General features: G+C 46.6%; 1 protein-coding gene and 1 long non-coding RNA gene across 5 annotated transcripts in view; one reads left to right on the plus strand and one right to left on the minus strand.

Annotated features, from left to right (window-relative positions):
- LOC311582430 overlaps positions 1-25,416 on the plus strand; it is a 222,632-nt gene that overhangs the window by 26,946 nt on the left and 170,270 nt on the right. The window lies entirely within an intron of this gene.
- Positions 805-25,297, minus strand: NUTF2 (nuclear transport factor 2). Of its 3 annotated transcripts, XM_084755570.1 has the most exons (6): positions 25,159-25,246; positions 6,360-6,548; positions 5,805-5,931; positions 4,296-4,367; positions 4,114-4,212; positions 805-1,327 (listed from the first exon to the last, which is right to left on the minus strand). In XM_084755570.1, the coding sequence occupies exons 3-6, from the start codon at positions 5,901-5,903 to the stop codon at positions 1,214-1,216; spliced, it is 384 nt and encodes a 127-aa protein (XP_084611696.1). In that variant the 5' UTR covers positions 5,904-5,931; positions 6,360-6,548; positions 25,159-25,246; the 3' UTR covers positions 805-1,213. The 3 variants fall into 3 exon arrangements, with proteins under 3 accessions (XP_084611696.1, XP_084611695.1, XP_084611697.1); XM_084755569.1 differs by lacking the exon at positions 6,360-6,548 and having other exon boundaries at positions 25,159-25,297; XM_084755571.1 differs by lacking the exons at positions 6,360-6,548; positions 25,159-25,246 and adding an exon at positions 24,707-24,728.

Below are 25,416 nucleotides of genomic sequence, written 5' to 3' on the forward strand. Positions count from 1 at the left end.
AGACCCAAATCCTGGGCTTGGTTCTAGCCTGCAGTTGCTATTTTGATACCAGTTTTACACTATCCAGAGGTCTCAAGGATGAAAAGCTAGATTTGTACTGGGCAAGACCTGTGCCCAAACCAAGGAACAGGGCAAAAGCTGCCCTAATAGTTAAGACTTCCTGGGATTTGAAGAGTACGTGGTGTGTGCAAAGTGAGGAGATGGTGTGTAAATGCCCTGCAGAAGTCCGAGAGCGGAGAGCTCTCAGGCACGGCTCCTTCTATAGTGTGGAACTGATGCTCCCACCCAACGGGGCCTGGCTCTGCTATCTCAAGCAGGCAGTACAGTGTCTTTTGCTTTGCTTGGGGAGTGTGGGTGCTCTGAATGTCATCCTGACCCTTTTGGGAACAGAGCAGGCCCCTTCATCTGGGACTTCAACCCAGAAGTCTAAACATGGGAAGCTGTTTTTTTAATCAAGGCCTTTCTAGCTGCTAAAGGCGAAGCATCTACCCTGCAACTAGACCTGAACCTACTCAGAGCAGAGGCCACAGGAGGTGTCAGACAGAACTGATGGAAGAGCCTTCATTACAAGAGACGCTTCAGGCTAGACCTGTTTTCAGCTTTCCCTGCTTTCCAAAGACAAGCGGGCTGGAGAGGACTCTGGCCTAGCAGGCTCGAGAGAAGCTTAGTTGGGACTGCTACTTCAATTTGCTCCTTGCAGCAGGTACTGTTACAGTGAGGAAGACGGGGAGGGTGACATGAGAGACAATGGGTCAGAATTATTGATGCCCAGCCAACTACTTAACTAATTAAAACAATTTAAACTGTTAAGAAAATTTTTGTGGTTTTATTGTATCATGAGGCATTGAAACATCTGAACAAATCAACATCTGGGCGGTGAGGCAGCTGCTTTCTCCTTCACTTCTTTGGGTTACTAGAGCAACTTGTCAGTAGATTAAAAATACAAAATAAAACAAAAACAAAAACCGACAATCTTTTGCATTACTTAAGTCTTTCCAAGGCATGCGCTGGTACAACACAAACTTCTCCTGTCAGATGCAGCTAGCCTAGCATCCAAACATCATGCACAAAACCTGGTGACAGAAGCGCACTGCACCCACTCCCACCTCGGCCCTGCTCGTGTGTGCATGATATTTGGAGCATCTGGAGGAGTGAGATAGTATTGGGAAGAGGCGGGAGGAGGAAACAGCGTGAACATCTGGCCATCAGGAGGTCAGCCGAAGTTGTGCAGGGCAAGCCTGAACATGTCGTTGGTGCAAACCCAAGCATCATTGATGTTCTTTAATAGAAACATCTGGTGGAAACCCATGATGGGATCTTCATCTGCCTGCATGGGGGGAAAAGAGAAGATTCAGTACAGGGGAGGGATGTGTAGTGGGAGAACAAGGCAGAGAATATAGAATTTGGGATCAGGTACCTATCATCTAAAACCTGAATTCCAGTACAGATTAGGTATTTGAATATGAATTGCTATGTGTGAAACTGCTGGTCATGTAGATGTCAATAAATGGTTACTCGCACTGCCATATATACTGAAAGGCAGCTTATTTTACCACCAAGTAGGCAACAGATCAGACTGCCTGTCTCTTAACAACATCTCTGGGTAGATGTGATCAAAACATTTAGGCAATCTTGTAACACTTAGTATTAATTTATAGTATCAAAAAACTGTAAGTAATCTTAGTGTTCAATAAAGCATTTAGTCCAAGCAGGAGAAATTGGTAAAACTATTTTTTGAGTAAATGGTTTAAGGCTGAAAAAGGAGTTCACATTGGGCATGGTGGCACATGCCTGCTAGTATATGACAAGGCTAGTTAAAACAAGCCAGTAAGCCCCCCCCAATAAAACACATGCACGCACAGACGCATGTGCACACAAAGTTAACAGTAGGATCCCAATGTTTTTAAAGGGTTAGGGTAGGGTAGGAGAATGACAAGCATAGCACTGCAACAGAAAAAAGGCCTAAAGCTTGTAACCAGAACCCAGAAAACGATCATGAGGGCTGGAGAGACGGCTCAGAGGTTAAGGGCACTGCCTGCTCTTCCAAAGGTCCCAGAATTCAATTTCCAGCAACCACGGTGCCCTCTTCTGGCCTGTAGCATACACGCTGGCAAAACACCGTATGTGTAGTAAATAAATAAATAAGAAAAATGATGACGAGGCCTAGTTAACAGGCAGGTGTCTCGCTGGACGTGGTGGCGCATGTCTTTAATCCCAGCACTCAGGAGGCAAAGGCAGGTGGATCGCTGTGAGTTTGAGGACAAACTGAGTCTAGGATAGCCAACGCTACACAGAGAAACCCTGTCTTGAAAAACAAACAAACAAACAAACAAAACAAAACAACAGGCACTGTCTCCAGCATCACTGATGCATGTGGGCATATACTGAGTCTACAGGAACACATTTCTAAAGATGTGAAATCTGGCCGAGAGCTCAGCCAACTTGTCCTGTTTCGGAACACTATCTGATAATAAGGATGAAATGTCTTCTTTTTGTTTGTTTTAGTTTTCTTTTTCTTTTCTTTCTTTCTTTCTTTTAAAGATTATTTATTTATTTATTGTGTATGAGTGCTCTATTTGCATGTACACCTGCAGGCCAGAAGCGGGCATTAGATCACATTACAGATGGTTGTGAGCCACCATGTGGTTGCCAGGAATTGAACTCATGACCTCTGGAAGAGCAGACAGTACTCTTAACCGCTGAGCCGTCTCTCTGGCCCTAGTTTTGTTTTTCAAGACAGGGCTTCTCTGTGTAGCCATGGCTGTCCTGCAACTTACTCCGTAGACCAGGCTGGCCTCAAACTCATAGAGTCTACCTTCCTCTCCCTCCTGGGATTAAAGGTGTGTGCCAGGCAGATGAAATGTCTTAAGAGGAGAAAAGGAGACAGGCATAGTGGCACACACCTTAAAAAACAAAAAACAAAAAACAAAAAACAAACAAACAAACAAAAGCCAATGAGCTGCTCAATGGATAGAAGGAACTTGCCCTATAAACCTGGTGAGCTGAGCTGGATCCCTAGAATCCATGAAAAATAAAATCCTCTGACCTCCACTTGTGTGCTATGGCACACATAGCATACATCTATCATGTACACACACAAAGCATTTTTTTGTTTTAACTAAAAAAAAATTCTTTTTCAGGTCCTGGGTTCAATTCCCAGCAACCGTGTGGTGACTCACAACCATCTATAGTGAGATATGATGCCCTCTCTGCATGTAGGTGTACAAGCAGATAGAGCTCATATACATAAGACATATAAATAAATAAATCTTTTAAATTTTTTTTTCTTTTTCTTAAGGGAAAAGGAAATCACAACAAGGCAGGACTTCAAGATATTTGCTTGGCTTGGCTTGTAAAGAAGCATATTGGGCCAGTTGTGGTGGTACAGTTCTTCCATCTCCACACTTAGCAAACAGAGGCAGGAGGATCTCTGTAAACTGGAGGGCTTGGTTTACATAGCAAGTCCCTGTCTCAGAGTCTGAGGGGGACAAAGGGGGAGAGAGGAGGCGGGGCAGGGGGGAAGGAAGAGATGGCAACTAGCAAGCCTACCTATACCTCAGGGCAACACAGGAGCCAAAGAGTCTGGCAGTATAGCTCGGCCCTGGTCCTATTCATCTTGCCGCTTTTCCATAATGGCTCTAAACCAGAACTCCTCACTAGGACTTTCTGCAAGCACAGCTACTGACCACAAGCACCACAAGCACTTGAATTGTAACTAGTACAACTGAGGAAGTATGTTTTAATTTAACTAGCACAATTTAAGATTGTGTGGAGCCAGTCTGCTCCATATAGCAAGTTATAGGCCAGCCAGGGCTACATAGTAACACCCAGCCCCCCAAATAAATAGTAAGTAAGCAAGTAGGTAGAAATAACTGTGAGGACAAGAGTGTAGCTCAGCCTGACAGAGTATTTGCTTAGCATATATTCAATACCCAGCACCACGGAAAGAAGAAAGGGACGGCAAGAAAGGTTAATTGCAAGTGGCTGTTACATTAAACAAAGTAGGCAGCCACTTTGATAGGTTTTGTTTGGACAGTCACTGTGGATGTTCTCGATAAGTAGGTTACATGCACAGGGAAGGCACAGGAGCCCTGAGGCACAGTGGCACTGTACCTTGAGCTGGCCTACAACCATGCTGATAATACAGCTATCTGGTGTAGGCTGATGGTCCTGCGCCGTGATACTATGCTGAATTTTCTGGAACGGAAGGCTCTGCAAGAGAAAAATGGGAGGTAAGCAGAGGTCGTAAGGGCATGACAGAAGCTAACTGTATCCCAGGCTTGGACCTTACTTACAGATAACTTCTCCACAATGGCAGCTTTTCCCTGAAACTGCTGTCCTTCCCACGTAAGGCATGATGCATCAATCTAAAAAGCATACAAGAAATGTAGAGTCAGGGCCTCAACATTCTAAGGCCCTGGAGAAAATTCTCTGAAAGGATCTTGCTGAGGGAAATGAATGCAGACCTGTTTATTTGTCTGGAAGAGAAAATTAAGGTTGACTCCCAAATTTATACTAGCAATAATTTCTAAATTAGAAACTCTAATTTCTGCTGGGCAGTGACAGTGCTCAGGATTAAAGGCAGAGGTAGGCAATCCCTGAGTTAGAGGCCAAGCTGGTGTGTTCCAGGACAGGCAGGGCTACACAGAGAAACCCTGTCTAGAAAAACCAAATCAAACCAAAACCAAAAGAAGAAATTCTTTTTTTTTTTTAAGACGGGGTCTCTCTGTGTAGCCTTGGCTGTCCTGGACTCACTTTGTAGACCAGGCTGGCCTCGAACTCACAGAGATTTGCCTGCCTCTGCCTCCTGAGTGCTGGGATTAAAAGTGTGCGCCACCACTGCCCAGCAAAGAAATTCTTTATTTCTTTTAATTTTATTTTATTTTTGAGGTGTAGTGTCTCTTTGTAGGCCAGGCTGGCCTTGAGCTCAAAAGACCTAATAGCCTTAGCCTTCCAGTACCAGTATTAAAGGTTTATGCCACAATGCCCAGCAAACTTTATTTAGATTATACTAAACTATTTCATGGACACAAAAAGATTATTAAAATTCTTCACACCCACCCCCCTCCACTATGTGCAACAGAGTCTCACTGTGTAGCCCAGGCTGGCTTAGAACTCAGAGATCCTTCTACCTCCCATTGACAAGAGGTTGTGGCAAGACGATGGAGCGTTTGAAGTAGCCTAAGCTCCAGAGTGGGGTCTTATGCTAGGGGTGGTGGTGATGGGGCGACAGTAGGGAGATGACTTTGCTCTGTTAAGATGCCTTTCTTTTTTCCAAACTGTCTGAATGAATCCTGGCATTCTGGAAGAGTTACACCTTCTGGCAGCCTGACCAGGATCTAAGCCTACTGTTATTCCTATCCTGAGTAAGACAGGAGGATCCTGGTTAGCTTGGCTAATTAAATGCCCTGATGTGACTGAATCCCAGGCATTGTCAAGAATGAGTAGATGAGTCTCATTAAAGCATCTCTCAATGCCTGCCTAGAAGACTCCTTGGGTTATTTATTTATTTATTCCCATGAGCACTCAGGTACTCTGGCCTCAAAAGCAGCTACACATGACATCTCCAGCCTTGCACTGAAGATGCTCATGGCTGCTCCCTCCAGAGGATACTGAGTCCTTGCCTCTGCCTGATGCTACTTGATCTGGAGGAGAGATACTCTTAGGACCACCTGCCCTGACAAGGTGCCAACCACATGGAATGGCAAAGCCCAAACTTCTTGTCCAGGATACTACAGTACCTATGCCTGGCATCCAAATTGAGATCCTAGGGTCCTATTCTGGCTCTCAACTTGTAGACTTACGTAAATTGAGCCTAGTTGGGTTCTGTCGTTATCAAATAACTGGTAGTAATGCTGAATAAAGCTGGATCCAATCTGTTCCCAAATCGGCTTGTCTCCCATCCTGGAGAGTCACCCACCTCACTGAGACCTGCAAGACCAGCAAGACAAACACAGAAGTGTTAGTACCACAAAAGTAGAAAGCAGCCAGCCACTGACCTTTGTCATTGCCTCCTCATGCAGAAAGGTGTTCTTTCATGGGATGTGAGAACAACCCCGGGGATCTCAGAGGAGACCCGAACAAGGGTGGGAAACATATTTAGCCCACCTTCTAAGGAGCTCTAGGTTGATGACAGAGGGGTGCCAGTTATACAAGGTGGATGTTGAGGATGTAACCTGGACAAAGGAAAACTGAATAGGTCCTATAATGTCCAATAATGGGAGAAGAAGGAACTAGGCACTGGCCTCAGTTCTACATTTTTCCTTTAATTCTCTCAATAACCTCCAAGCCCAGAGTTGCTGCCATTCTATCCATAGTTCAGACCAGAAATGACTGATGTTTCTGTGTAGAATGCTTGCCTTTTAGCCTTCAGCTTCCAACACTGTCCCAATGATGTGCTGGGCGAGCTGGGGGGACACATGGCTTCTAAAGAGACCACAGCAAGTCCTAAGGAGCCACCTAAGATCTGTGAGGCCAGGGGATTGATGACCTGGCCTTTTCTGGCATCATTTCTTCAGTGATAATAATATCCTCTGCTCACTCCCGAGCTGTGACAGAAGTATGAGAAAGGGAAATAAACAGGAGGCTGTGAGCAGGAAATGGCATATAGCACACCGTCCCGCCTCACCACTGCCCTACTCCTGGAGGGCGATCTCCATCTGGCTAGAGGCCCTGATCCCAAGGACACGGATGAAAAAGCAACTTTGGCCTACACTTCCTGTGGGCCCTAGAGAGCCATGCACTGTTCTGTATGGATCTGCCTGCAGAGGAGCACAGCCTCTGTCTTCACAATAGGTTTCAGACAGAACATCAAGAAGATTTCACCCCAACAGAAAGCCATCAGCTGGTAGGAGCTGATACACGGCACTGCTTCTATGGCTTCCACATCATCCTCTGCGAAACTCAAGAGTGATGCTGGGTTGCTGGTGCTCACACAGCTTAACATGCTAAGTGCTAACTTGTGAGTCTCTATGACCTCACCAAGGCCAGAGGAGCCAGCAGGAAGGGACAGAGTAGAATAAAGATAAATCCAATCCTCCAGCATATGACAAAACCCTAGCCAAGGAAAAGCTAGGAAATGAAGCCAGTTTTATTTTAAGTTCCCTAGGAGGTAGTTGTACTAAAGATAGAAACTCTTTGGTCAGATGACTAAGAAATGTCCAGGGAAGTCTAATACAAGCAGAAGAGAAAGCTTGGATCCAGCCACGCCTGTCCACAGGAAAACAAGGTGTGTCCAGTTCACATTTGTGCCCAGAAACAAGTCAACAAATGGAAGAAGCATACGACCTACAGCTAGTTTCACATGCAATTTTGGTCACATTTCCAATTTTCCAAGAAACGTCCATATTTCCCTACCCTCCCATTTCTGCACCTTCCACCATAGTATCCACTCAACACGTCCCAACCCACAGAAGCCACGACACTTTGCCCAGCTCACAAGTGCTCTTGGGAAAAGCTGCAGGAATAATGAGCGTCATTCTTCCTTCTGTTCTCAGCCCACATCAAGGCTGGGCAGTTCTCAGGGGGAGGTCCTCAATAGGAACATGCCCACCAACCAAGGACACGGCAAGCAGAACCTAGACCCTAGCCAATGGACAGCTCATTCTCCACATGGAGACGGGGAGGGGAGAGCGGGGGACTGCCTCCGGCACAAACTCTGGTGCCTGCTATTGATCGCTGCCCCTTGTTAGAGAGGCCCTGTGGGAACACAGAGGAAGGGGGATGCAGACTATCCAGATGAGATGTGATAGGCTGTAGTCAGATGGTGGGGGAGGGGGACCCCACCAGTCAGAGGTATAGGGGAGGAGAACAGGGCAGAAGAGGGAGGGAGGGTGGGACCAGGAAGATAAGAGCGAGGAGATTACAATTGAGATATAATGTAAACAAATTATAAAAAAAATAAAAAAGCCATTGGACGATGGTGACACATGCCTGCACTTGGGAGGCAGAGGCATGCATGAGGCATCTCTGTGAGCTAGAGGCCAGCCTAGTCTACAGAATGAGTTCCAGGACAGGCAAAGCTACATAGAGAAACCCTGTCTTGTAAAAACAAAGGGGGGGAGGGAGGGAGGGAGGAGAGAGAGAGAGAGAGAGAGAGAGAGAGAGAGAGAGAGAGAGAACATGCTAAGCAACAAGAAATAGCACCAAAACAGACAAGGGGCAGCAAACCAGACTATCAGAGATGGAAGAGAGAGACAGCAAGGCTGGAAAGGAATCCGGAAACAAGCAAAGCACTGGCACGTGGCATGAGAAGTGGGTGGGTGTTTTCTCTGTGTCAGTAGTATTGTCCTATCTATCCTGTCAACCTTATGAATCTATCTGTGATTGAGTCTCGTTGTGTAGCCCTGGCTGGCCTACAACTTGCTATGTAGACCATACTGGCCTGTTTTCCATTGGACCCTGCCCTCTGAATTCTATTAAAGACATGTACTAATGTCCAGCTAGGTAGGGCTTTGTTTTTTTGTTTTTTTGAGACAGTATGTCACTATGCAGCCCTGTTTGGCCTGGAGCTTGATGTGCAGATCCACCTGTCTCGGCCTCCAGAGCGTGCTCCACCACACCCAGCAGTAGTACTGTTCTAGTAGGAAAACTATCTGGCTAAAGTAATAGCAGAAGGACAAAAGGAAACTCTGGTCCAGGTGGGGCTCTGGGGAACAAGACAACTTAGGAACATTTCATCAGAGAGCATGAAAAAGAATCTTCAAAACTGGATAAAACCTGGCTTGGTGCTACAATCCTATAATGCAAGCTACTTGAAAAGCTAACATAAGAACCTTCATCCAGGGGCTGGAGAGGTGGCTCAGAGGTTAAGAGCACTGGTTGCTCTTTCAAAGGTCCTGAGTTCAATTCCCAGCAACCACATGGTGGCTCACAACCATCTATACTTAGATCTGGTGCCCTGTTCTGGCAGGCAGGCACATACACAGGCAGAATACTGTATACATAATAATAAATAAATTAATAATAATAATAATAAAAAGACCTTCATCCAAGGGGGCTGCCCAAAGTACAGAATGAGTTCAAGGCCAACCTGGGTAACTTCATGATATCTTGTCTCACAAACAACAAACAAACAAAACAGGGCCAGGGTAGGGGTGCTTGCCTAATATGCACAAAGCCTCAGCAATGCAGAGACCAGATGTGGTAGCACATGCTTATAATCCCAGTACTTGGAAGGTAGAGACAGGAGGATCGATAGTTCAAGGTGTCACCTAGGTATGGTGGCGCTCCCCTTTAAATCCCAGCACTCAGGGGCAGAGGCAGGAGGATAGCTGAGTTTGAAGCCAGCCTGGTCTACAGAGTGGGTCCAGGAAAGCCAGGGCGACACAAAAAAGTTCAAGGTGTCTTGAACTTGGCTACACAAAGAGTTAGAGGCCAGCCTGGGTTAGAGACCCTATCTCAAAAACATGATCAACAAACACAAGAAAACTCATAGACTGCACAAAGACCATTGCTTTAAGGAGACCAAAAGCAGCCCCAGAAGCTAAGACCAACCTTACTCCAGGCCTGCTCGGCCTTCACGAATTTTATCTCCATGTACACAAACATATGACATATGGTAAGACTCCATTGTCATCTGGCTTTACAGATAAGTAAACTTAGAGTTGGTTGGACAATGCAGAGCGCCTGCCTAAAGCTCATTCAGATATCAGGGCTGACAAGGTCTTCTATAACTGAAGCCTCAATCACAAAGTTGGTCAAAGCTCCTTTTAACCCTGTTGCCTTTGGGTTAGAGCCAAACCTTAAACTAGGCATGCTATTATATTCCTCTAATCCTAGCACTCAGGATGTTAAAGGAGAGGATAAAGAGTAACGGGCAAAGTTGGGCACGGTGGCGCACACCTTTAATCCCAGCACTCAGGAGGCAGAGGCAGAGGCAGGCAGATCTCTATAAGTTCCAGGCCAGCCTGGTCTACAGAGTGAGTTCTAGGACAACCAAGGCTACTCAGAAAACCCTGTCTCGAAAAACAAAAACAAAACAAAACAAAAGTTACAGGCAAGCCAGGGCTACATAGCAAGACCCCTCTTAAAACAAGTGCCCAGGTACGTGCTACATGCCTATAATTCCAGCACTTGGTAGGCTATAGTAAAACTGCTGTGAGTTCCAGGACACTAGACGGCACAGTGAAACCTTGTATCATAAAATAATAAGATCTGGTTGTGGTGGTGCAGGCCTTTAATGCCAGCACTTGGAGGCAAAGGCAGGAGGATCTCTGTTGAGTTCAAGGTCAGCCTGGTCCATGTGTTGATATACAGGCCAGCCAGAGTTATAGTGAGACCCTCTCACTCACAAACAAACAAAGAAAAAACAAAAATAAAGAAAGGACATGCAGAGATTACTCAGCTGTCAATAGTGCTTCCTGTTCTCCAGAGTTTGGCTCACAGCAGCAACAAGGGACAGCTAACATCTGCTTGTAACCCTGGCTCTAAAAGATCTGATACCCTCTTCTGGCCACACACAAACATACAAAACCAAAAACATACAACACAAACTGCTAGGAGTTCCAGTTTTAGGGATGCTACGGTAGAAAGATTATGGAGGAGGAGGGCTGGAGAGATGATTCAATGGTTAAGAGCACTGGCTACTCCTCCAGAGGTCCTGAGTTCAACTCCCAACAACCACATGGTGGCTCACAACCATCTATAGTGAGATCTGATGCCCTTTTCTGGTATGCAGATGGTAGTACATGCAGAGAGAGCACTCATATACATTAGAAAAATAAAGAAATAAATTTTAACAACAACAAAAAAGCTGATCGAAGTGGCACATGCCTGTAATCCCAGCACTTGGGAGGCAAAGGCAGGCAGATCTCTGTGAGTTCAAGGCCAGCCTGGACTACAAATTGAGTCCAGGACAGACAGGGCTTGTTACACAGAGAAACCCTGTCTCAAAAATCCAAAAAGGGAAAAGGAAAAAAAAAAAGATTGTTGGAAGATCAAAGCCAGCCTGGAGGTCAACACAGTGAGTTCAAGACTAGCTTGGGAGAGATGGGGTAGGGGGGAGAACACACACCTATCTTGGGGGGGGGGGGAAGCTGGGTGTGGTGGCCCACACCTTTAATCCCAGCACTCAGGAGGCAGAGGCAGGCAAGTTGCTGTGATTTTGAGGCCAACCTGGTCTACAAAGTGAGACTAGGACAGCCAAGGCTTCACAGAGAAACCCTGTCTCAAAAAACAAAACAAAAAAAGAACAAGAGACAGCTCAGTAGTTAAAAAGCCTTGGCTGCTCTTCCAGAGAACCTGGGTTCAACTCCCATCACCCACATAACCTCAAGGGCAGTAAGCTCACACGTGGTGTATAGACATACATGCAGACAAACACCCATACAACTAAAATACATTTAGAAAAGAACCAAGAAGCAGTGGAAGACTTTTAATCTGAGCTCTCAGGAAGCAGAGAGTTTGAAAGTAGCCTGGTCTACACAGTAAGTTCTAGGCCATCCAGAGTTACATGAAACCCTGTCTCAAAAGCAAACGCAAAGCCAAAACAAAAGAGCAAGACAAGCCAGGCAGTTGTGGTGCACATCTTTAATCCCAGCACTTGGAAGGCAGAGGCAGGAGAATTTCTGTGAGTTCGAGGACAGCCTGGTCTACAGAGAAAGTTATAGACAGCCAGGGCTAAAATAGAGAAAGCCTGTCAGGGGTGTGGTGGGTGGGAGAAGACAAAAAGATCAAAGACAAAAAGATTGCTGGTCTATACCCGTCCCCATCTTGCCAGCTGTTCACTCCTCCTGGCTCTAACACAGACACACAGACACACAGACACGTTTGCTCTCCAGGAGCCCTGGTGAGGATACAATCATTTGCTCAGTCAATTATTCTTCCTCCAAGTCACTGGTCAGATGCTACTTGTTTGTCAACTCGTTACCAGACACCATTACTGACCCACTCCAGGTACAAACCCCACCAGCCTTCTGTGTAGCCCTGGCTGGCCTGGAACTCGCTTTGTAGATCAGCCTGGTATCGAACTCAGAGACCCACCTGACTCCCAAATGCTGGGATTAATTAAATGTGTGCCCACCATAACTGGCCACTGTATCAATTTTCATACACATAATCCTTACACACCCTTCCCCAGTACAGAATGTTCAGCATAGCAAATTATAGATTTAATAGTTTTCAGCTCATAGCTTAAAGACATCATTCTTCAATCCAAAAAGAAGCAGAACGCAGAGCCTTTTCCAGCCACATGCACTACTCTCCTGGGGTAGGTGTCCAGGGCAGAGCTGAATGCTTCCTCAGAATAGCCAGACAGCTCCGCTCTTGTTAATACATCTTCTGTGAAGTACAAGCCTGAAAACAAAAGACTCACAGACACAGTTTCACGTCAGATTGAGACTGAGCCTTCATCCTCTGACTGCTACAGCTCTTGTGAGAAGCCAACAGCTACAGCATCTCCTGCTTCACCCCAGTAGCCCACAGACGGACTAGAGCCAGGCTCCTCATGGAGCTGTGGCCTTGAGATCAGTCTTTTTGGACCTTTAGGCATTTGGAGGTACAAAAATCCCCTGAGAATCTGTAGTCTCTGACAAGAAGGTACTACAAAGGTAGAAATGTACAAATGCAACCATAAACCAGTGTGGTGGTGCACTCCTTTAATCCCAGCACTTGGGAGGCAGAGGCAGGTGGATCTCTGTAGATTCAAGGCCAGCCTAGATTACAAACTGAGTCTTACACAGAGAAATCCTGTCTCAACCCTCCACCCCGCAAAAAAAAGAGACTGCAACCACAGACTCCAAGTTAGGCAAATTCGGTGACTATCCAGGCAGTCTGCTCTCTCTGTCCTATGTAACTTGGAAGTTGCCCGCTAGCACTTCCTTTATTAGATAGATTTTCCTTCTTGGGTCTCTGATGGGATTGAAGACTAGATAGCCACAGTGTTACTAGAAGCTTTTAGTGTAAGAATTAAAAACACATTTATAGACTGATAATTGCAATTTCTCATGAAAGAAAAGGACTCTCTTTGGTAGGATAGTGAAATACTTTCCCTCAGGTTAACAAGTATAAAAGGACTTTGTTATGTACTTAATACCTGATGATTATGTATATATGTATATGTGTGTATATAGTTCTTAATTTTTTTTAAAAGAGAAGGGGGATGTGTGGGAAAGATTAAGCTTTGTCACAGGTGGAAGCAGTCTTGGCGGGCTTTACCCTTGGGGCACCCCATGAATACCTTGTGATAGACTTAGTGGAGCCATCCTGGGCCTGGAATTCAGGAAGCAGACCTGGGAACCCCACCTGGGGTATTGTTTTCCTAATTGACCCTCGACGGGAGAAGGAGACCGCCCTTTCCATGTGACTGAGGGAGATGGGGAGGAGAGAACAACAAGTTCAGGCCAGGGGAGAGCACGTGGAGAGGAGCGACCAGGCCAGACCAGCACGCTGGGCAGAGAGACACTTAAGGACCCATCCCGTGGAACGGATACCAGAAGGTTCACTCTTTTGTCCCTTTAATCTTTTTTGCGTCTTGTGTATGCTAGTTGGGTTGTATAATAAAGTTTAATTGTTAAGAAACAGAGCCAACACACTGACCTAAACATTTTTATTTTTAGGGGCTGGAGAGATGGCTCAGTGGTTAAGAGCACTGCCTGCTCTTCCAGAGCACCTGAGTTCAATTCCCAGCAACCGCATGGTGGCTTACAACCATCTGTAATGTGATCTGATGCCCTCTTCTGCAGGTAAAGTACTCACATACAATAAATAAGTAATTTCTAAAAATTTAAAAAATTTTAAGTGTCTCCAAAGGCAAAATCTGAACAGCAGTGACCTGCATGGAGACTTTAGTCTCAAAGACAAACACAGATCAAGCAGAGAGAGAAATGTGCCAAGCACTTTATGTGCACTCCCCCACACCAGCAAGGCTCATGTCGGAGATAACAAGAGACACAGTGAGACCATCAGCTCAGCACACGTTGTAGGCTCCAGAGCCAGGACTTCAGTAACAACCCGATGCTCTTAGATATAAAATGAGCAGACTGTATCCATGAAACAGTAGCCTCTGGCATGAAGCCCTACACCTTGGAGCCTCAATCTCTGAGAGGAGCAAAATAGGGCTGAAGACAGACATATATAGTAGTTCATGCCTATAATCTAAGCAACCAGGAGGTTGAGATAGGAAGTCTATGTGATTTTCGCCAGTCTGTGCGGAAAAAAATGTCCTGTGACAAAACAAAACGGTATCAGGGGACTGCAAAGATGGCTCAACAGTGAAGATTACTTAGCAGAAGACTCGTGTTCAGCTCCCAGCACCCACAACTCTGTTCTGGTCTCTCTGGACAAAAGACACACACATACAACATGTACATGCATGCAATTAAAAGCACTCACACACATAAAAAGGATCAGAGGCTTGACAAGAAAGCTCAACAGGAAAAAGCATTTACTACCAAACCTGCTGACTTCAATCCCTGGAACCAACATGCGAGAACAGACAACTACAAGTTGTTCTCTGATTTTTCACATTCCCCCAAAAAATAAATAAATAAAATAAATAAAGGGTTGGAGATGTAGTTCACTTGTAGAGCACTTACTTGGTGTGAAGGCCTGGGTTTGATCCTACAGCAACACACATGCCCTTCAAAATCACCAACCAGTTTCTACTGTCTCAGTAGAATTGGAGGGATGCTGGCCAAGCTGGAACTGGGGCTGACATGGGGCACCAGGTTGATAAAGAAGGTTTAAAAAAAAAATTATAGCCAGGTATGGAGGTGTGCACTTTTAATCCCAGCACTCAGGGAGACAGAGACAGGTGGATTGCTGTGAGTTGGAGGCTATCCTGGTCTACAAAATAAGCCCAGGACAGCCAAGGCTACACAGAGAAACCCTGTCTTGAAAAATACAAAAACAAAAAAATAATTTATTCCAGGCAATTAAATAGAGATAATTTCATATCTGAAGGCCCATCACTAAGTCCACTGGAGAATGCTAAATGTGACAAGCTTGCAGTAGAGCCTTAGAAATTGAGTGCCATTTCTCCTTTATTCCTTGTTTGCCAGGCCCCAAACATATAGCCTTAAAACACACAGACTGGGAAGGACTCTTTCATTACTGTGTGTATCTATGGTATGTACGTAAGTGCAGGTAAGCCTATGCAGATGTCAGAGGTTAGGTTTCTCCTTCCAGGGTGGGTTGGGGGGTGGGGATTAGGCTGTTAGGTTTCTTTCTTTTTTTTTTTTTTTTTTGAGAAAAAAGCTATTTTTTTATTGATAATATTCATATTACATCTCAATTGTTAAAGCTGTTAGGTTTCTTGAAGAAGCACTTTTACTCACTGAGCCATCTCACCTGCCCTAAGAAGGCTCTTCAAATAATGGGACTGGCGTCAGACCTTGGCTAAGACTCTTGGGCTTAGGGCCAGAGCATATGAAGTCTTAAGGAGGAAAGGACAGAGTGAGCAGCTACACAGACAGGGTCATCCAGCAGGGTGCCTGTCCTTTAGGGGAAAAAAAAAAAAAAGAACCTGTCCTTCTGTCTGGGTGTGGTGGTACACCTGTAATCCCACCACTTGCGAACTGAAGGCTACAGGATCAGGAGTTTGGTTATATTTGACTACATAGTGAGCTTAAGGCCAATCTGGACTACATGAAATAAAGTAAAATAAAAACCTGTCTGGCTAAGAGCACTTGTTGCAAAGGACCTGGGTTCAATTCCCAGCACCTGCATAGTCTCGTCATCTCTTCTGGCACCAGGCACCCATGTGATACACAGACATACATGTACACAAAACACTCATACACATAAGATAATAAAAATAAAAATAAACAAAAACAAAAAACCAAAAGATAATTCTGCCTCTCTAGTCTCATGATGATGTGCGATCTGGAGTATGTATGTAACTCAGGCTCTGTGGCCTTCCAATGATTTCCACGGTACCTGGAAGAAAGGCTCATTACTACTTTATCTTCACAGCCCCGAGTTACCTGGCCATCTAATTGTGACTTTGCCACCTACTCTCTTCTCTTTTTAGCAACCACACTGGGCTTGTTGCTAGTTTTAGAGCAGACTTGGGTCCACTGTCACCTGAGAACTTGTAGTCACTGCTTCCTTCATTGGATTTATTTAGGTGTGTGCGTGTCCGTGCCCCAATGTGTGGAGGCCAGAGGAAACCTTGCAGGAGTTGGTCCTTTCTTTCCAACACCTGGGTCCCAGGAATTGAAGGCAGGTTGTCAGGCTTAGCCGTAAAGACATCTAACCCACCAAGCAGCTCCTCTTCAAGACTTCCTACACTTCACCTGGGGCCCAAGGAACTTAAACAAGGTTTGATACCAGTCACTCACTGCCTTAGACCTGGACCATTCTTGTAACTAGATACCTGGTTCCTTGTCACATATCAATTCAAATGTCACCTCTTCACTGATACATTCCATGACTACCCTGGCCTCATTTTATTTATTTATTTTATGCATATGAATACTCTATCTACATGTACACCTGCAGGCCAGAAAAGGCATCAGATCCCATCACAGATGGTTGTGAGCCACCACGTGGTTGCTGGGAATTGAACTCAGGACCCTGGAAGAGCAGTCAGTGCTCTTAACCTCTGAGCCTTCTCTGCAGCCCATTTTCTTTATTCTTTCACAATTTCATACCTATGCACTATACTTTGACCATATTCTCCATTATCTCACTATCTCCTCTTAGCCCCGTCCTTCTTCCTAACTAGCCCTTTTCTTTTTCATGGCCCACTGCATTTAAGGTCACTTGCATGAGCATTAGCGAGGGGTTATTTACTCGAACAGGGCAAATCACTATGACAACACCACTGAGTAGTAACACGTCCCCTCCCAGCAACTATTAACTATCAACATGTAGCTCCTCAGAGGGATGGGGGTCTTATGAGCCCCACCCCATCCTCCCACCATGATCAAATGCTGATGGGCCCAGTCTTACGCAGGCAGCCAGTGCTGCTGTGTGTTCATGAGTCATGTCCAGAAATCTGGTTACTCATTTTACCTCCTGTATTGTTTCTTAGCAATCATCACCCTGTCAGAGCATTATACTTATATTGTGGTCTGTCTCCTTGACCAGGGCACTCTTAATCACCCATTTCTATGGTTTGTTGATGAATGTGGGAGCCTAACCTGGGCTGGCTGGTCGCTGGGGGTGTTAGTTTTGGGCAACCCTGCTCAATATAAGTAGCTCAGTGACCCACATTTTCCTTCACCCACATCTTGTACCTAAGTTGCCAGGAAATGATCCTTCAATCCATTCGGGTGTCTGAGTGACATGTGGCAAGTGGAGCCTGGCCCCAACACCCCCCTCTCAATCCCAAGGCTCTAGTAACCTCAGGAAGGAGCTATGGTAAGTGGTAGACACACAGCCACCTCCTTAAGACCTGGCCACTAGCCTACTTCTCCCTTGTGCTATGACCTGGTGGTCCTGGCTGCTCCTCAGTACCTGTGGGCAAATCAGGGAGAAATTAACCAAGGGCTAAAGTGACAGAGCCCAGTGGTAAGGAGTTATCGTCAGCCTCCAGAGAAGCATTCTTGATCCAGGAATGGCAACTGCCCAACCTACCATTCCTCTGCTTCAAGTTGAAAGAAACATTTTGGTGCATAGGTTGTTAGCCAGGGCAGGGCCCTTTCCTGAAGCCTATCTATTCCTAGCACCACTTGGACCCTTTCCTGTGCTTGGAGGCCTCCAGAGTCCCAACTGACCCAGGAATCCTGGGAGCTGCATTCTATTCTCTGCTCTGCACTTACTGGCCTAGTGACCTCCCTTTCCACGGTACTTTCATGAGCTCTCTGGAGCCCGAGGCTTTCTTTCTTTCTTCTTCTTTTTTTCTTTTCTTTTCTTTTTTTTTTTTTGGTTTTTCGAGACAGGGTTTCTCTGTGTAGCCTTGGCTGTCCTGGACTCACTTTGTAGACCAGGCTAGCCTCAAACTCACAGCAATCCACCTGCCTCTGCATCCAGAGTGCGCCACTATGCCCGGCCCAAGCCCAAGGCTTTTTTTAGCTATTCTTTGTGAACTGAGCGTCAGGCCTTGAACTTTCTGATTGGGCATCCTGGCAGAGCAGGAGACTCCTTAGTACCTGCTTCCATGGTCTGCCACCACCATCCTCAGCTACAACTGCTGTGATACCAAAGACTGAGCAGAGAATAAAGTGGACAGAGTCCACCAAGGTTAAAAGGACACTTCTTCTTTCAAATGAACTGACACCACAAGGCTAGTATAGTTGTTTTTCACCTCAAAAGGACCTAGGCACAGCTAGCACTTGATTACCCATAAAAATGTCCAGAACGGGGCAGCACAGAGGTGGCTCAGCAGATAAAGGCATTTTGCTGACAACCTGAGCTCAGTCCTCAGGAGCCACACTGTAAAAGGAGAACAGATTCCCATAGGTTGCCCTCTGCCTTCCTCTGTGTACTATGACATGAGCACATGCCTGTGAGCAGTCACATGCACAAAATAATAAGAGCTAGAGAGACAGCTCAGTGGTTAAGAACACTTACTACTTTTGCAGAGGACCCAGGTTCGGTTTCCAATACCCAAATGGCGGTGCACATTCACCTGTAACTCCAGTTCCAGGGATCTGACTCCTCTGTCTGGCCTTCACGGGCACGTGCACATATATGGGAAATGTATATTCAGGTATACACACACACAAGCCTTTTCTTTAGGGCCTGACACACTCTTTTGAAAAGGATGTTCTTTATCCTTAGGTAGACTTGTCTCCAGCCACTGACACTTACAGAGTTGGCATATAACAGGTGACAACAACAACAAAAAATAAGGAGTAAGAGGCTCCAGATTGACCATATGTCTGCTGGCAGTGAGAACCCTGGGGCCAGTAAGCAGACTCACCTTTGGTCTCTGAATACTAACTACTTCCTGCTACTGAGACACTTTTCTAGCCAGAGCTGGGCTTATGCAAAGCACTCAGCTCAGGAGGACACACTGGAGTGATAAGAGGGAGAAGAGAGGTGCTGCCACTGAGTACTTACTGATTGTAAGAATCTTTCACATGGCCTGAAAGCCACTCCAGCGGTACACTATTGGCTCCCCAAGCAAGAATTCTTTATTTCAAAGTCAGAGGATCACAGAATTACAATGTTGGGAAAGGAGTAGCCAATTCAAACTGAACTGTAAGCCTACAAACATTATCGGCAAAGAGTCCATTTGAAAAATTAACAAACAGCAGGTGGTGGTGGCACATGCCTTTAATACCAGCACTTGGGATGCAAAGGCAGGCAGATCTCTGAGTTTGAGGCTAGCCTGGTCTATAGAGAGTTCCAGAACAAGCAGGATGTGGTGGTGCACGCTTTTAATCCCAGAGCTCGGGAGGAGGCAGGCAGATCGCTGTGAGTTTGAGGTCAGCCTGGTCTATAAAACGAGTCCAGAACAGGCAAGGCTACACAGAGAAACCCTGTCTCAGAAAAACAAAAACAAAAAGAAAAAGAAAAGAGAGTTCCAGAACAGCCAAGACTACAGAGAAATCCTGTCTTGGGAAAAAAAAAAAAACCCCAAAAATAAAAACTAAAAAACCACATCGGAGCCAGGCATAGTAACGCACACCTATAATCCCAGCACTCGGGAGGCAGAGGCATGTGAATCGCTGTGAGTTCAAGGCCAGCCTGGTCTACAAAGCAGGTCCAGGACAGCCAAGGCTACACAGAGAGACCCTGTCTCGGAAAAAAAAAAAAAGAAAGAAAAAAAAAAAAAAAGAAAAAGTTCCACTTGAGGTATAGCCTAAAGAATTTCTGCCTTTCTTTCTTTCTTTTTTTTTTTTTTTTTTTTTTTTTCAAGACAGGGTTTCTCTGTGTAGCCTTAGCTATCCTGGAATTCACAGCAACCACCTCCCTCTGCCTCCTGAGTGCTGGGATTAAATGCATTTGCCACCACCGCCTGGTTTCTGCCTACTTTCCAATGCTGATCTTGGAAAATGGTTTACTACTTCTTTTGGCCCCAAAAGACTATATCCTGGAGGCCCCAGAGAGAAGCTGAAATGCAGTCTAAAACAAGCAGACTTCTCATTTCTTATCTCTGTCCCTCAAAAGTTAGGGACTGAAGCGAAGGCATCATGCCCGCTAAACAAGTGACCTATATCCCCAGTCCTAATATTCTTATTTCTGACATCCCTATTGGCCCCCGCCCCCTGAAACATCCAGACAATGGCCATCTCTTGACTGCACACTCACAATCCCTGTGACCAGGTCTGAGGACCTTTCATCTCTGGGGAGGCCTTCTCTAATCTTTCGTCCCAGAAAGATGTCCTGGTTACCATTCAAGGAGCAAGTGGTACTGAGGATGTGGTTCAGTGGGTCATGTTGGCCAGAGCATACCACAAGTCCAGCGTTTGACTCCCTGCACCACCTACAACAGGGCACTGGGAGGGACATAAAGGCCTGTAATGTAATCCCAGGCACTCCAGGGGAAAGGGGCGGAACAGAACAGTATAGGAAGAACAGTCAAGGAATAATTGTCACCCGAGTCAAGCTGATCACAAGGGAGTCTCAGTTTAGTGAGAGATGTTACACACCCATATTTCAAGCAAGGGAAGAGAAGGCCAGACAATGCTGGTGACATTCCCAGGCATTCTCAGAGTAACCCCAGACTCCTATGGCTTTTGCCAGTCACTAAAGAGGGAGGTGGGCACACTAGGTTTTTCTCTCAACACTCTAATCCTCTAAAGGCCCCTCTTCCGCAAGAATTAGATCCCCGCAGTTCTCTTCAACCAAGCACACAATGCCAACATTACTCCATCACCTTTAGCACTGACACTTTCTTTGTCTAGCATCAGGGCTGACTGGATTTCTGCCATTTCCTCCTCCCTGTAGCCTCAGCTCAGAGTGAACACAAAGGACCAAAGAGTGCTTTGCAGAAAAAAATCCGAACATTAGAGAAAAACAAAACGAAGCAAACCCTGGTCATGTCGAACAAGATGCTAATACCTTACTAGGAGAACCCTGAAGGTTCATTTTGAGACAAGGTCCTTGAACTCTCTGGCCGCCCTAAAACGCAGAGCAGGCTGGCCTCAAGCTCCACTTGCCCTGGGATTAAAGGCATGCAGTGCACCAACAACACCTGACTCCTTGCACCCTACCCTCCCTCCTCACACTAAGTGCTGAGATTACTGAAGTCTGTTTGCCACAGTGTGAGCACAGCTGTGTGCCTGAAGGTCAGAAGAAACCGTGAGAAGTCCTGCTCTTGGCTTTTCTCAAGTCAAGTCCAGACTTAGAGCTAGGATGGCAAGTCAGCCAGCAAGCACTACTCACGTCGGCCTCTGACAATGCTGGAGTTATAAGAATGTATGGTCTGGTCTTTACCGTGGGCGCTGAGGACTAGAGCTCAGGTCCTCACTCTTGGACAGCGAGCATTCTTACCCACTTACTGACCTTTCTTCCTGTGAAGCAGTGACCCTCCACCTTCCTAATGCTGCAGCCCTTCTCGAGACAGAGTCTCTCTGTGTAGCCCTGGCTGTCCTGCACTCACTCTGTAGACCAGGCTGGCCTCGAACTCACAGTGATCCGCCTGCCTCCCAAGTGCTGGGATTAAAGGCATGCACCACACCTGGCTAATGCTGCAGCCCTTTAATACAACACACCACATGTTGTGGTAACCCCAACCATAAAATTATTTTTGTTAGCCAGCCACGTTGACACATGCATTGAATCCTAGGACTTAGGAGGCAGAGGCAGGTGAGTTTGAGGCCAGCATGGTCTACAAAAGGGAGTCCAGGATAGCCAGGGCTGCACACAGAAACCCTGACTTGAAGAAAAAAAAAATTTTTTTTTGCTACTTCATAAGCTAATTTTGCTAATGTTATGGATTGTAATGTAAATATGTTTTCTGATGGTCTTAGGCAACCCTGTGAGTCACTCACCCCCACGGGGCTTATGACCCACAGGTTAAGAATGTTTGTTTTTTGAGAACTGCTTCTTGTTAGGGCATCCCAGGCTGGTCTGAAATGCAGGCGTGCTCCCTCAGTCTCACGAGTGCTAGAACCACAGGCATAATGAAAGTACTTCCTGCTTGTAAAATTTGGGAATTCTGCATTTCCTTTATCTTCATCATCTCAATGCACTAACTGCAGAGGCAGCCAAATAAAGCAACACATAGCTCAGACACAAGTGGGATTCTAGAGACCAAATTTTATAGTAAAAGGCCAACTGTGGTGGTACACATAAATAATCCTAGTAGTTTGGGAGGCTGAGGCAACGGGATTGTAAATTCAAGACCAGCCTAGGCTATATAGCAAGTTCAGAACTACCCTGAATTACATAGCAATACTGTGTGAAAATAAATTTTGGGGCTACTGAGATAGCTCAGTAGACAAAGGTCCCTGTTGTTCTGCCTGATCTCCTGATTTTGATCCCTAGGACCCACACAGTGAAGAGAACTCACTTCTACAAGCTGTTCTCTGACCTCTACACCAGAGCTGTGGCACATGTAGAGCCAAACACTAAATATGATTAAAAATAATTTTTGAGGGGGCTGGAGAGATGGCTCAGAGGTTAAGAGTACTCTCTGCTCTTCCAGAGGTCCTGAGTTCAATTCCCAACAACCACATGGTGGTTCACAATCATCTATAATGTGATCTGATGCCCTTTTCTGGCTTGCAGGTGTCCATGGAGCAGAGCACTCTACTCATAATCTTTAAAAACAAAAACAAAAAACAAGAAAAATAAATAAAACAAACAAAAAGGTCCTTTGTCACTTGCTTGTCAGCTATGCTCAATTGCCCCATGTCAGGTTCCACTTCCCATGACTTCCTACATGACAGGAGAAGGCACAGAGGGATTCTGAAGAACATTAGGGTTCTCCATTGACTCTCAAGCCTAAGTGGCCTGTCAAGTCCAGAAAGATCAAGGGCTTCTCGGGGACAGGGTAACAGCAATGGCTAACTCCAGGTGTAAGTTTCTGGGAATTTCTAGGGAATATTTTGGCTGGCGGTCCTGGAAGTTACTACGTAGACCAGGCTAGCCCAAACTCACAAAGCTCTACCTGCCTGGCCCTGCCTCCTGAGTGCTGGATTAACGGCATGCTCCACCATGCCCGGCTCAGAACAGTATCTTTTTGATCCTCAAGGTGCTGGAGCATACATAGTCTAGCATTTGTTCGGTATAAGGTTTGATTCCCAGCACAGGAAAAAGTAAAAAGCAAAAAGGAAGTCCTATGCGCAAGCCACCCAGAAGCTTGGAATATGCAAGCTGATCTACAGCCGTAAGCCTAGCTCATCTGGAACCCAGACAAGCTGGAGAGTTTGTGTCACTTCTTTGAGTCAGGATCTCGTGTATCCCAGGCTGGCCTTCAGTTTCCCGTGCAGCTCAAGATGTAACTTCTGACCCTTGTGCTCACACCTCTATTCCCGCGTAAACTGAGACTGCAAGCTTGAGCTACCACATCCAACTTACTCAGTGCTGGCGATTAGACGAGAAACCTGAGTTACATCCCTAGCTCCAAGGAAGTCTGGAAATACCTGCCTTTAGTTCCAAGTGGTCCTACTTCTTCAGCCCTGTATGTTCTGTGGAGAGTCACTCCCTGGCTGCCTAACACACAGGGGCACAGTGACCAGCTATGACATGGATTAGGAGAGCTGAATCCATACAAGGTAGGCCCTGGTGAGATCTAAGCAATCTTTGCTTGTTGCCTTTAACTAGGGAGAAGGACTGGGCAGAGAACTGAAAAAAAAATTTCAAGTTAAAAACCAGAAAAACAGTATCTGAGGAACTATTCAGGGAAGAGGGCCTTAAAGAAATGGCTTTGTGCATTCTGGCCCCAAGTCGGTCATCCTAAGAGACGGACCGAGACCAGGCACTCTGCTTGCTGAGTCTAGGTCCGAAAGACCAAACTGCCTTGCCCCTCAGGCCTTCTGGTCTACTCAGAAGCCATTAATGGGCCAGAGAATTCACCTGACAAGAGATGCTTAGCTACACTAGTCCCTTAATCATCAAACAGAAATGTCTTATCAAAGCCTGCCTAATAGTAACTGGTTACATACACCTCTTCTCCAGGAACTCAGTGTGATGATTTGTGGCACCATTATTAAGGCATTTTCTTAAGGCCCACCCGTCTTCTAGACTGTTCACAGGCAGCTCCAACACAAGAGAAGGCAGACATTTCTTTGAGCTCCAGCTTCAAAAGGCAAATATGGTGTAAACCAGAGCTCTAGTCATAGGTCCCTTCCACCTTTTCTAGTCCAGTACTGGGCTCAAAGACCTCAAGCTTGGGGTCCACTTCTTTATGAATTAAATCTTACCTCATCATTTTATTCTTAAGGAGTCATCCTCCTGTCAGGCTATGCTATGCTGACTCTAGGAGGTTCTAATGTATTTCAGAATTGGGCTGTGCCTGAGAAACCTAACAGAAACCTTGGAGGGTCACACAACTAATTTCACTTCTTTGGCGTCCTTCCTCCATTGTAACAAAGTCGGGCAACCCACCCCAGGGCTAGAGGCTCCTCAGAAGGGTGGAGGCTGGGCCTACCAGCCGGGAGCTGCTCTACAAAGACCCCAGGTTCAGATTATCCAAGACTAGCTAAAGGTAAAGTCCCATGAGACAGCCCCTCCGGCCCCAGAATTCCTGCTCCCGTCCTCCAGGCTGCACAATAACAGCATAGGTTCCACTGAGGTAGAGGTTAAGTTTCGTGCACTCCCAGCAGGCAATTAAGCAGAGAAGCCTTCACCTACATCCTAGCCGAGCTTTGGTTTGGAACGGGGCAATGGTCCCAAGCCCCAGCAGCGGCAGGCGGGCAACCCTTACCCATGCTGGCTCTGGAGCGAGCTGGGTGGCGTTGCCCATCCCCGGATCTTCGCCGGCGGGTGGTGGGACGTGGGTCTGGGATCGGCCCGCCAACCTGCCAGCAGAGGTTGCAGGATTCGAGCAAGCCAGGCAAGGCCACACAGGGCGGGGCCCTGAGAGCTATCCTGATCGTCCGGACCAGAGAAAAAGATCTGGCCACCAGCCAGGACACACGGCGGCCCGGACAGGCGTCGGTCCAGGATCTCAGCATTCCCCTGGCCCCGGCGGCAGACAATCCGCGGGAGGCGGAGCCGCGCGCGACACATGGTGCGGGCCCCGCGCCTCTTCGGGCCGCCGAGGGTGTGCGAAGAGGGGAGGGGCCTCCCAGGGCCTCGAAACAGAAGCTCCCGGCGGCCTAGACCGCGGCTCCTGCGGCCCAGCCCCCGCCCCAGCGCGCTGGCCCCAACACTCACCCGTGGGGCTGGCACGATGGCGGCAGCGGCGGCGGCAACCCAGCGCGGTCTGCGAACGACTGTCCCTTCCCCCTTGCCTTCCCTCGTCCGTCTAATGCACTCCGGGAAACGTAGTCCCAACACACTCCTTATGGGCTTTACTGAGCTTGGATGGTACTACAATTCCCAGAATGCCATGCGCGGAGGCGCAGCCACGGCTCGCAGCGCGGGAGGAGAGGCTAAGTCACGGAGGGAGGTTGTCCGGCTGAGCCCCTGAGA

This window comes from Acomys minous, assembly GCF_964271855.1.
Source record: "Acomys minous genome assembly, chromosome: 14".
Taxonomy (NCBI): domain Eukaryota; kingdom Metazoa; phylum Chordata; class Mammalia; order Rodentia; family Muridae; genus Acomys; species Acomys minous.